General features: G+C 39.9%; 1 protein-coding gene across 5 annotated transcripts in view; it reads right to left on the minus strand.

Annotated features, from left to right (window-relative positions):
- Nucleotides 1-13,379, minus strand: part of CaMKI (Calcium/calmodulin-dependent protein kinase I) — a 317,987-nt gene that overhangs the window by 234,189 nt on the left and 70,419 nt on the right. For 3 of the 5 annotated variants that reach the window (XM_071664256.1, XM_071664252.1, XM_071664253.1), the window contains one exon: nucleotides 1,202-1,340. In XM_071664256.1, the coding sequence (XP_071520357.1) occupies nucleotides 1,202-1,340 (139 nt within the window). Of the gene's footprint in view, nucleotides 1-1,201; nucleotides 1,341-3,939; nucleotides 4,025-4,174; nucleotides 4,194-13,379 lie in introns of those variants that run through there. The other 2 variants (XM_071664257.1, XM_071664255.1) reach the window with 2 other exon arrangements.

The following is a 13,379-nucleotide window of genomic DNA, read 5'->3' on the forward strand; positions in this document are numbered from 1 at the left end:
AAGGTACCTGAGTTCTGACATGGTAGATCTTCTCTGTGTGGCTCTAATTGATTCCTCCTCAAAGAGTCACTTCTCAGGACTCCTTCAATACACCACTGATGGCAATTATCATGTTTTTGATATTCTTAAAATCTCATGAAAAGTTCTTTCTATCACTTCTCCTTTATGTGGGTAAGCTCTCAGTGGTCGCATGGACAGCAGAGGAGAGAAGTATAGGTTCTGAAAGTTGAAAAAAACATTTTTCTCCAAGGCAGTACCATGTGAGCAATTTTTCCTGTTTTCTTGACCTTCTCAGCCTCTCTCTCTCTCTCTCTTCATAAAAAAATTTCTGTACTTTTGGTGGCTGTTTTGGGGTGCATTATGACCTTCAGATTGTCTGAGTTCTATTATGACAAGAGAGTGATTGAGGGATGTTGACCTGATGGCAGCTGTTCATTGGCTGAGAGGATGACCATTCATTTGGCGTTAAATGCCCACATAAATGCAGTTTCAAATGAAAAAGGTGAAGACGTGAGCTTCCTCAATGATTATTGGGGTTTGTAAGATCCAAACCTTGGTATTCCCTGAAGAATATTATGTTGCTCACAATACACTACCTGTGAAAGAGAAGGTTTTCCAGTTTCCAAAACCTGTATGTATATCAATACTAGTAGTTAGAGATAAAAATAAGCATTAAAGTTGCATTCACTCTACTTCAGTTATATAACATGATATCAGTGTTTGCTAAGAAATTCATTTTAAGACACAAGCAATACATCATTGTCATGCACTACAAAAGGTCAACCATGGAACCAATGAAGCAATATCCTTTGTCTGAATTACTATTTTCTTACTTTTCATTTCACATGAAAATTTCACAAATGAGTCCAATAGTATCCCCTACATTTTCCAATATCCTATGGTAGAAGGGAAAAAGTCTGGTAGCCAACAACAAATTTGAGACTTAAGGGGGTCATCCTTAGTAGATGAAGGGAAAAAACATACACATCAGGAAATATGTTTATAGAAAAAGGTGCAATTGTAGAGGCAATTATCACACATCTGAATTGATAAGAGAACCTCTCAATTACACTATATCATAATTCTCTCTTGAAGGTCTTAACCAGAAACACAAAACATGAAATAACATTACTCACAAAATTCTAAAGTATTTAGAGAGCTATAATGATCATCAATGAAGTGAATCAAATTTGATGCTTACCTTAAGATCCCTGTGAACAACTCCTTGATCATGCATGTAATCAACTGCCTCCAGAACCTGACGTATTAGATCTGCTGCATCTTTCTCTGTGTATGACCCTTTCTCTACTATACGGTCAAATAATTCACCACCAGTTACTCTGGAAAGGACAGTCAGTGCTACAGTGGGAAGACTTTCATCATCACAGGGAAATTGGGCCATGTGATCTGATACAACATATTTTTGTTAGCACTAAAAAACAAGCCTTAAAGTCTACATCCTAAATGCTTATTACATAGAGATTTTCTGATGCAAAATCAAGAAAGTCTTGTTCATAAAGCATTATTTAGGTTACAAATGATAGAAATAGGTATAAGATCTTCTACAACTACGAAGTTTCTTAATATAGGAGGTTAAGTGTAAAATTTTTTCATATTACAGTAAAACTAACTTCATCAAAAAGCCTGATGCAACAGAAATTTTGTATTACTAAGAACATCTTCCCTTCTTACTCCCCAGGGCATGATGAAGTGTGTGACTTGACCTTGTTGATCAATTTGTGCTGCATTTCCAAAATCATCCAGCAGGCTAGTAAAATGCATTTAAACCAATAATAATTCTAAAATATATTGTAACAGCACATATAAAGAGTTAAAGCTATGAGAGTATAAACTTTCACATTACCATAAAAATACATACTCCACTTGCTCTATAATTAGGACACCTTGGATTTGTTTGGATCTTACGATAAATCATATTTCAATCCCCATAACATAAATGAAAATAATGAAGAATATCTTGACATTGTAAATGTCATGTTATGGCTCATTTTCAAGCTGTAGTTAAAAGCCATTAAATATCTGGTACAAAGTATTAATAAAGAAAACACTAAACGAATGGTATATTAAGTAAATGCATTGAAGATAGTTAAACAAATCCAGCCACCATGCAGTCAGGCAGGTTCTTGAGAGACCTTAATCACCTCATTTCTAAAAGGTGACTGCAAAAATGCTTTAATTTATTTTAAACTTTTACTGAAAAAATAATCTGCATCAAATACGGTCCCAATCTGCAGTTAGTTCAGCTGCAAACAAAGAGAAATGGAAAAGTGGCATTTTGCTACTCCTCACTTTGTCATAAGCGTGAGTAATATTCTTTTGCCATTTAACAACTAAATGCCTCATTTCTAAAATTTCAAATCAATTTTCTTTAATTTTGCTTTCTGAATGAAAAATATACATGTATATAAGGTGCAGTGAAATACAAATGCAACTGAAAGAAAAAAATCTGTCATAATAACTTAAAGGTTTTAGATAAATATAATCAACAAATAATAAAAATTGAACATTAAAAATTAAAGTTTTGGAAAATTGCTGTGCAGAACTTAATTTCATGAAGAATGAAGTTTAAAATGAGCATAGCATTCCTAATTTTGGAAAAAACATTATTAAATTGGCCACTCAAAGTAGGCCTACAGGTGGCAGACGATACAAGTGGCACGAGGTGGTATAAATGGCAGTGTCCTTAGAAATGGCACACATGCAGGAAGCTTCAATAAATCATTCTTCATCTGGATTGCTAATACAGCCTAAAGTGTATGCGGGATTCAGCTTATGGTGGGCAAGCACGATGCCATGACTAAGGACAATAGCATCCTACTATGCTTGCCTTGATTGAGGACAACAGTACCAAAAGGGTTCAAGTCCCTTAATACCAGGTGAAAAATTATAATAATAATCACAGTATCATATATCTATGCTAGAGTATATACTATTACTGCATCACTCAATTGCATCAATCTTTCTTCTGCAATGACTGTAGAATACCATACATCTTATGTAAAGTATATATTTCTACTAACCCAAAATATGTTTATATTATACCATTTATGATGTGAACAAATCTGTTTGCAAGTCACTGATATGAAAGTCACAAGGTAAAGAATCCATTTTCTACTACCATATTTGCAAAAATCAGTGCTTCAAATTCATCAAGCATTTGAATTACTATGATATATTAAAAGAGCCTTCTATTAAAAAGGTTTTACCCATACATAATCATAAAAATAGCAAGGTAAGTTCCCATATAAGAAATAGAAAAAGATGTAAATATGGGCTGTGCTTGAAGAAGCTAAGTAGACTCTTGATCAGCAAAATAAGTTGGGACAAAGACCTTCATGGACAGCAGAATTCAGTGGAAACAGATTTTCTTACCAAGCAATGCATATAATATATATACTTTTGACATTTCTTCACCCACTGGTCAAAAACATTCATACTGAAATTTCAGTCTCTGATAACTTATAACTGAACAGTGTTTAATAAGCATTAACATCCTTATTGGTGAAATCTTTTGTGGATCATAATATACTGTGAAAAATATCTGTCACTAACCTGTGCATATATAAGAGTTTTAATAACAGAAAAATGATGATTGATGAAGGTCTACTTAACTTCATGCATTGAAAATAACTTTTTTAACTCCAGTAAATAGAATTGACACAAAAAACACAAGGAATTAATTTCACTACAGTAAACTTAAAGGGAAAAGTAATATCATCTTAGACAGTACCACCTTTGATCAACAATGATGCTGCAATGCCCACACCATAAACATCTAAAACACAAAATGTCAGTATCTGTTGTCAATACAGATCTGCAATGATGACTGACCTGATGCCCTAAATTGACAATTTTACTATGTCTACACTAATATCAAATCCAAACACTTAATCTAAGCTGTCACTACTACAAAGGTACCGAGGCATTGCTTGAAAACTTCAAAAATGGGTTCATCACTGAACTTGGCAGTTCTGTTGATGTAACGCATGTAATATGGGGCTCCTGTCATACCGCACAAGCACACACATGCATTTACACACACAATATATATATATATATATATATATATATATATATATATATATATATATATATATATATATATATATATAGGAAGAGATCACAATTGTGATCAACTAAATTCTTTTCTTACCACAGGAAAATTAAACACATTAAGCTCTCAAGCGCACTTTCCTGTAATGATCACATCATCAGGGGAGATACAAGAAATGCAAGTCAGTTGATATACAACGAAGAGACGTAGCTAGGAGGTTATTTGGTAAACAAGTGATTACCCGAAGCTTATTTCACCAAATGGCGTCCTAATTACGTCTCTTCATTGTATATCAACTGACATTTCGCATCTGCCCTGATGTGATCCTGACACGAAAGTGCACATGGGAAATTATCGTGTTTCATATCCCTGTGGTAAGAAATGTATATATATATATATATATATATATATATATATATATATATATATATATATATTCTTTTTCCTTTCATACAATTCGCCATTTCTCGCGTTAGCGAGGTACCGTTAAGAACAGAGGACAGAGCCTTTAAGCGAATATGCTCACCTGGCCCCCTTCTATTCCTTCTTTTGGAAAAAAAAAAAAAGGGGGGGAGAGTGGAGGATTTCCAGCCCCCTACTCCCTCCCCTTTAAGTCGTCTTCTACGGATTTCGGGTTTAACGGACAAATAATACTACCGAGTTTTTATTTCAGAAAGGTGACTTTATTCATTAAATAATTATGCAATCCTTACAATTCAACATGTCAAGTGACTATAAGAGGTGCAATGAAAGCAGGTAGGCCGTCCTCACATTTCTCAGGAGATGGGTGGTATCACCATTTCCTGTCTCTCCTGCCTCCATCTGCCCAGCAACCATTCCCACCTGCCGGCTGCCCGCCACCCAAATGTCGTACTACACACTAGACCCCCTCACGAAATTTTGGTAACTGACGATTTGTTACAAAATCAAAGACAAAACAAGAAAATAAAAGAAATGAAATCAAAATTGGACATGGCATAAGGCATACATACACACAAATCACTGGTCAGCAACAGTACATTTCCTTTACATGCGAGCAGAACAACAATGACAAAGAAATTTAGTGTGTTCACTCTTCACGGGAGCCACTACAAACATAATCTTGCAAGTGTGCGGGGCGGTGTTCACAAAGTGAGGGCGCTGCCGCCTAAGGCTGGGTGTCGTCACAATTGGGGGCGAAGCCACTGCTGGTGTGTGGGCACTACCCTTGACCCACGGGTTTCGTGGGGATCGGCGAAACCCGGGGGCGTAAGTACCGTCGCTTTCTCAAAGACGCGGCCAATGCCGTCAGGCTTCGCTGAGTATTGTCTCGCGGTTTCACGCCAACTGTCACAAACCTTCGAAACTACGTCCTGCACGCAAACTGGTGCCCGCGGACAGCTGGGGTAGCGTAGCAGCGTCACCTGCTGGGCCACTCTACACGAGAGCCTGCCTCTCTGTTATGGTCCGCTCCGTTTCGCAGAGTGGTTCTTCATCCCCGGTTTATCAGATAATGTTGCCGAGGCGCCGGGACACGCAACTGTTTTCCTGCTGACAGATGTGCTGGTGACTTATTCCCCCCCCCCCCCCTCTATTAGGAGGGTGTTGAGATATTGGAGCATAGCCTGAGTTGCTCTGCTGTTGTGCAAGCTACCTCCAAAACCCATGTTGCTCCTCTATATCCCTTTAGCCACCTTTACCGCTGCTGCGGAGCGTCCACTGGACTTGGGGGAGTGGGTTGAGATGCGGGCCACGATTCCCGCGTCCAAGACGATTTCTTTGGGTGCGCCTCATCTGAAAGTGAGCAGCCTTGCGATAACCTTGGATTTTCCCTCGTAGGTTCGAATCCTACTCACTGCGCGATGTAAGAGGTGCAGTGAGGTGCCCGCCGCCCAACTATCGTACCACACACTAAACCCTACGGTGATAGTTAAAAAAAAAAAAAGTGTGAACCTAAATGTAGCACAGAAAAAGACGACATTAGATTCAATGGACTCTCGGCATTAACGGACAACTCTTCACCCCTAAATAGTCGGATAAGTCTAGGGTTTACTGTATATGAAGGTGAAATCGCAACTTCACTTCATTTTTTCTCCATTCAAACCTACATCCCAACTAACTTGTCCCTCAACCCTGGTGAAGCTTATAGCCTTGATCTGCATACTCGCCCCTCCTTCCAAAACTTGCATTCACCTCCCTAACCACCTCGTCCACAAACAAATCTTACAACCATTACACACCCTTGCCGCAGGCAGACTTTCATTGGGAACTAATCACTCTCCTCTCTTTCTACTTGTACACACACCTTACATCCTTAGTAAAACCTTTTCACTGCTTCTAACAGCTTACCTCCCACACCATATACTCTTAAAACCTTCTAAAAAGCATCTCCATCAACCCTATCATGTGCCTTCTCCAGATCCATAATTGCTATATACGAATCCATCTGTTTTTCTAAGTATTTCTTACATTTTTCAAAGCAAACACCTGATCCACACATCCTCTACCACTTCTGAAACCACACAGCACCTCCCCAATCTGATGCTCTGTACATGCCATCACCCTCTCAATCAATACCATCCCATACAATTTCCCAGGAATACTCAACAAACTTATGCTTCTGTAGTTTGAACACTCACCTTTATCCCCTTTGCCTTTGTACAGTGGCACTATGAATGCATTCCGCCAATCCTCAGGCACTTCACCATGATCCATACATACAATGAATATCCTTACCAAACAATCTACAACTCGTCACCCGCTTTCTTAACTTATTCTACTGCAATACCTTATATCTATTTTATTTATTTATATTATTCATTATACTTTGTCGCTGTCTCCCGCGTTTGCGAGGTAGCGCAAGGAAACAGACGAAAGAATGGCCCAACCCACCCACATACACATGTATATACATGAACGCCCACACGCACATATACATACTGTTACGGAACACGTGTGTCTGTGCTCACATGTTCGCGTATATAACGTGTCATTTGTCCTTGAGCACCCCGACCCTTCCCCGAGGCGGGGGGGGGGGAGTAAGTTGTCATCGGCTGCGGAATATTTCGCCACCCGTACTGGACATGTCGCTGCAGGCTTACCAGGGGGAGGGTGATCTACGCAGTTTGTGTAACTGTTCCTCCAACCAATCAGAATGTAACTGAAGCTCATAGCCAATCAAAATGTAAGGTTGTATAGCTAGCAGGGAACGCTTATATACCCATGACACCCGCTGAGTCTCTCTCTTTCTAGCCCAGCGAGGTAAGTGGTCCACCCCTGCTGTAAGTCCTGCTGTGTTGTAAGCCTGTAAGCCCTGCTGTGCTATAAGCCCGTTATAATTATTAGTATAATGTTATCGAAGAACTGCCTTAGAGGAAAGAGAACTCCTGGCTTGAAATCTTATCTGGAATGGTAAGTCATGTACAAATGTTATCTCATGTTCAGTGTTACCTCATGTTTAATGTTTACTCTTATGATCAGTGTTAACGTAATGTTTCATGCTTGATTTATGTGCCTATCTTTGTACACTTGAATTCTTTCATTATAAGTAGATTTAGTGTAATGCTGGTCTTTAATTCAATCCCATAACTTTATTATTGCGTTATCCTGAGTTGTGCAACTTGACAAATCTATAACGTCCTTGCAAGACAAGGAACAGTAGTATTTGTAACATATGTTACTGGCGACCTTGCCTGAATAAGTGTTGAATTCGTAACAATACCTATAAATTTCAATGTATACATACATATACATGCACAGATATATACATGTATACAGATGTACACACTCATACTTGCTGCCCCCACCCATTCCCGTCGCCATTCAGCCACACATGGAACGGTATCTCCCTTCCCCCCGCGCGCGCCAGGAAGACAACAAAGGCCACATTAGTTCACGCTCAGTCTCTAGCTGTCATGTGTAATGCACCGAGGCCACAGCTCCCTTTCCACATCTAGGCCCCACAAAACCTTCCATGGTTTACCACAGACGCTTCACATGACCTGGTTCAATCCACTGACAGCACATCGACCCCGGTATACCACATCGTTCCAATTCACTCTATTCCTTGCACGCCTTCTACCCTCCTGTATGTTCAGGCCCCGATCGCTCAAAACCTTTTTCACTCCATCCTTCCACCTCCAATTTGGTCTCCCACTTATCCTCGTTCCCTCCACCTCTAACACAAATATCCTCTTTGTCAATCTTTCCTCACTCATTCTATCCAAGTAGCGAAACCATTTCAATACACCCTCTTCTGCTCTCTCAACCACACTCTTTATTACCACACATCTCTCTTACCCTTTCATTACTTAATCAAACCACCTCACACCACATATTGTCCTCAAAGATTTCATTTCCAACACATCCACCCTCCTCCGCACAACTCTCTATAGCCCACGCCTCGCAACCATATAACATTGTTGGAACCACTATTCCTTCAAATATACGCATTTTTGCTTTCCGAGATAACGTTCTCGCCTCCCACATATTCTTCAAAGCTCCCAGTACCTTCGCCCCCTATCCTACCCTGTGACTCACTTCCGCTTCCATCGTTCCATCCGCTGCTAAATCCACTCACATATATCTAAAACACTTCACTTCCTCTAGTTTTTCTCCATTCAAACTTATCTCCCAGTTAACTTATCCCTCAACCCTTATACATTGCTCTTATTCACATTTACTCTCAGCTTTCTTCTTTCACAGTTTCTCACCCGAATCAGCCACCAGCACTGTATCATCAGCGAACAACTGACTCACTTCCCAAGCTCTCTCATCCACACCAGACTGCATACTTGCCCATCTCTCCGAAACTCTTGCATTCGCCTCCATAACAACCCCAACCATAAGCAAATCAAACAACCATGAGACATCACGAACCCCTGCCGCAAACCGACATTCACTGGGAACCAATCACTTTCCTCTCTTCCTACTGGTACACATGCCTTATACCCTTGATAAAAACTTTTCACTGCTTCAAGCAACTTACCTCCCACACCATATACTCTTAATACCTTCCACAAAGCATCTCTATCAACTCTTATCAGATGCCTTCTCCAGATCCATAAATGCTACATACAAATCCATTTGTTTTTCTAAGTATTTCTCACATACATTCTTAGAAGCAAACACCTAATCCACACATCTTCTACCACTTCTGAAACCACACTGCTCTTCCCTAATCTGATGCTCTGTACATGCCTTTACCCTCTCAATCAATACCTTCCCATATAATTTTCCAGGCACTCACCTTTATCCCCTTCGCCTTTTTGCAATGAAACTATGCATACGTTCCGCCAATCTTCAGGCACTTCACCCTGTAACATACACACACTGAATATCCTTACCAACCATTCAACAACATAGTCACCCCCTTTCTTTAATAAATTCCACTGCAATACCATCCAAACCCGCCGCCTTGCCGGCTTTCATTTTCCGCAAAGCTTTCGCTACCTCTTCGTTGTTTATCACACCATTTTCCCTTACCCTCTCACTTCGCACACCACCTCGACTAAAACACCCAATATCCGCCACTCTATCAACAAACACATTCGACAAACCTTCAAAACACTCATTACATCTCCTTCTTACTTCACCACTACTTGTTATTACCTCCCCATTAGCCCCTTCACCAATGTTTCCATTTGTTCTCTTGTCTTACGCACTTCATTTGCCCCCTTCCAAAGCATCTTTTTATTCTCCCTAGAATTTAATGATTTTATATATATATATATATTCGAACAAAGTTCATACGAAAGCCGACCTTCATAGAACATACAAACCTCCAACAGCCAGGATTGAACCCGGGACCCCTGTGCAACAGGCGGGAGCGCTACCACTAGGCTATGACCGCTCCTAATAAAGAAATGACTATTCGGATACTATGTACTCGAATACCCTTCGTCTCGTGTTGGTGAGCAACGGGGTTTATACACCGGTCATTTCCCATCAGGCTCACACAGCCAGCATTTTACCGAACTTAGCTGTATAACGCAGAGGTATATGCATACGAACAAAGTGCATATGAAATCCGACCTTCATAGAACATACAAACCTCCAACAGCCAAGATCGAACCCGGGACCCCTATGCAACAGGCGGCAGCGTTACCCCTAGGCTATGATCGCCCCTAAGAGGGAAATGACTATTCGAATACTACTATATACTCGAATACCCTTCGTTATTTCCCATCAGGCTCACAGAGCCAAAAGATAGCATTTTATCGAACCTAACTGTACAACGCAGAGGTATATGAATATGAACAAAGTCATATGAACGCGCACCTTCATAGTACAAACCTACTTACAACTTACAACCTATGCGACTTAAGACCATCCGTGCATACGACCGGAAAACAATATAAATGAAGAAATACACGTAAATATATAAATCAAAACTTAATCGTACGCCCGCCAATGCTAAAAGCTGCGTGCATACCATAGTGACTGTCAGACGATATCTCGGTATTGTGGACTTCACAGCATCTCTCTCACCTCTCTCTGTTAGCATTCAGTCAGCGTGTGTTAAAGTGACTAACAAATTTTCGTGCTGGATTAATCCATTTCCATATTAAACCAAAGATGACGAGCATGAGAAAAAAACTTATCACATGATAGATCTGGCAAGAAGCCGACGAAGACGATCCATTTGGAATTGAAAATATAGGTAATCACCCAATATAAATGAGTAAAAAAGTTGATGTGATTACACGTGATCTCTGGTTGTCCCTTTCGATGGTCTCGACAATTTTAAAGGTCAGAGACAAAAAATTATGTGAAGCAGTGAAAGGTTCGGCAAGTACGAAGTCTACGATGATAAGAAAGCAACTGCAAGGGCCCATCCAGGAAAGAGAAAAGTTGTTAATGCTGTAGATGGAAGATCAAAATTCAAAAACGTGTACCACTAGGCAATGGCTAGAAGTCTTTTTGAGACTCTGAAGGAGCGAGCTGGCAAGGATTACATCAAGACCTTCACAGCAACTCATGGCTGGTTAAATAGATTTAAAAGACGCAGCTCGCACAACATTCGAGTCACAGGTGAAGCAGCAAGTGCTGACAAAGGTGCTGCCGAAAAGATACAAAATAAAACAATGAATCTCTCTAATAAACCATAATGATTTTAAAAAGTCTGTTCATAAAACTGGTTAGACAGAAATGAGATAATCACGCTAGAGCTTGCACTGCGTAAAAAGCAAAAATAAAATATGAACTAAAGAATCTTAAATAAAAGGTAAAAAGAAACTATACAATTATATAATAAAGCTGGTAAAAAAAAAAGATAATCATGAGAGAATGTGAGTAGGATAAAAGGATGCTGTACAGGTATACGAATTCTACATGCCATGCTGACATACGTCCGACTTACGTCCATTTCGAGATCCGATCGGAACTCTGACAAATGTCGGGGATAGATTGTATATGTTTTTTTTTTTCTATTGTCGAACATATTCGTTATTTCCCGTGTTAGCGAGATAGCGTTCAAGAACATATGACAGAGCCTATGAGGGAAAGCTGCTCACTTCACCCCCCCCCCCCCCCCTTTCTCTGTTCCGTCTCTTGGAAAAGTAAAACAGGAGGGGAGGATTTCCAGCCCCTTCCCTTTCAGTTGCCTTATACGACACGCAGGGAATACGTGGGAAGTATTCTTACTCTCCCTATCCCCAGGGATTACATCTATCTATCTATCTATCTATCTATCTATATATATATATATATATATATATATATATATATATATATATATATATATATATATATATATATATATATATATATATATATATATAATTCATTCATTTATTCGTTTATTATACTTTGTCGCTGTCTCCCGCGTTAGCGAGGTAGCGCAAGGAGACAGACGAAAGAATGGCCCAACCCACCCACATACACATGTATATACATACACGTCCACACACACACATATACATACCTATACATCTCAACGTATACATATATATACATACACAGACATATAAATATATACACATGTACATCATTCATACTATCTGCCCTTATTCATTCCCGTCGCCACCCCGCCACTCACGAAATGACAGCCCTCTACCCCCGCATGTGCGCAAGGTAGCGCTAGGAAAAGACAACAAAGGCCCCATTCGTTCAGTCTCTGGCTGTCATGCATAATGCACCGAAACCACAGCTATATGTATATATATATATATATATATATATATATATATATATATATATATATATATATATATATATATATATGGAGGAAGTAAAGTGTTTTAGATATCTGGGAGTGGATCTGGCAGCGGATGGAACCATGGAAGCGGAAGTGAATCATAGGGTGGGGGAGGGGGCGAAAATCCTGGGAGCATTGAAGAATGTGTGGAAGTCGAGAACATTATCTCCGAAAGCAAAAATGGGTATGTTTGAAGGAATAGTGGTTCCAACAGTGTTGTATGGTTGCGAAGCGTGGGCTATGGATAGAGTTGTGCGCAGGAGGGTGGATGTGCTGGAAATGAGATGTTTGAGGACAATGTGTGGTGTGAGGTGGTTTGATCGAGTAAGTAATGTAAGGGTAAGAGAGATGTGTGGAAATAAAAAGAGCGTGGTTGAGAGAGCAGAAGAGGGTGTTTTGAAATGGTTTGGGCACATGGAGAGAATGAGAGAGGAAAGATTGACCAAGAGGATATATGTGTCGGAGGTGGAGGGAACGAGAAGTGGGAGACCAAATTGGAGGTGGAAAGATGGAGTCAAAAAGATTTTGAGTGATCGGGGCCTGATCATGCAGGAGGGTGAAAGGCGGGCAAGAAATAGAGTGAATTGGATCGATGTGGTATACCGGGGTTGACGTGCTGTCAGTGGATTGAATCAGGGCATGTGAAGCGTCTGGGGTAAACCATGGAAAGTTGTGTGGGGCCTGGATGTGGAAAGGGAGCTGTGGTTTCGGGCATTATTGCATGACAGCTGGAGACTGAGTGTGAACGAATGGGGCCTTTGTTATTTTTTCCTAGCGCTACCTCGCACACATGAGGGGGGAGGGGGATGGTATTCAATGTGTGGCGAGGTGGCGATGGGAATGAATAAAGGCAGACTGTGAATTGTGTGCATGGGTATATATGTATGTGTCTGTGTGTGTATATATATGTGTACATTGAGATGTATAGGTATGTATATTTGCGTGTGTGGACGTGTGTATATGCATGTGTATGGGGGTGGGTTGGGCCATTTCTTTCTTCTGTTTCCTTGCACTACCTCGCAAATGAGGGAGACAGCGACAAAGCAAAATAAATAAATTAATAATATATATATATATATATATATATATATATATATATATATATATATATATTATCATACTTAATCG

This window comes from Panulirus ornatus, chromosome 8 (assembly GCF_036320965.1).
Source record: "Panulirus ornatus isolate Po-2019 chromosome 8, ASM3632096v1, whole genome shotgun sequence".
NCBI lineage: Eukaryota > Metazoa > Arthropoda > Malacostraca > Decapoda > Palinuridae > Panulirus > Panulirus ornatus.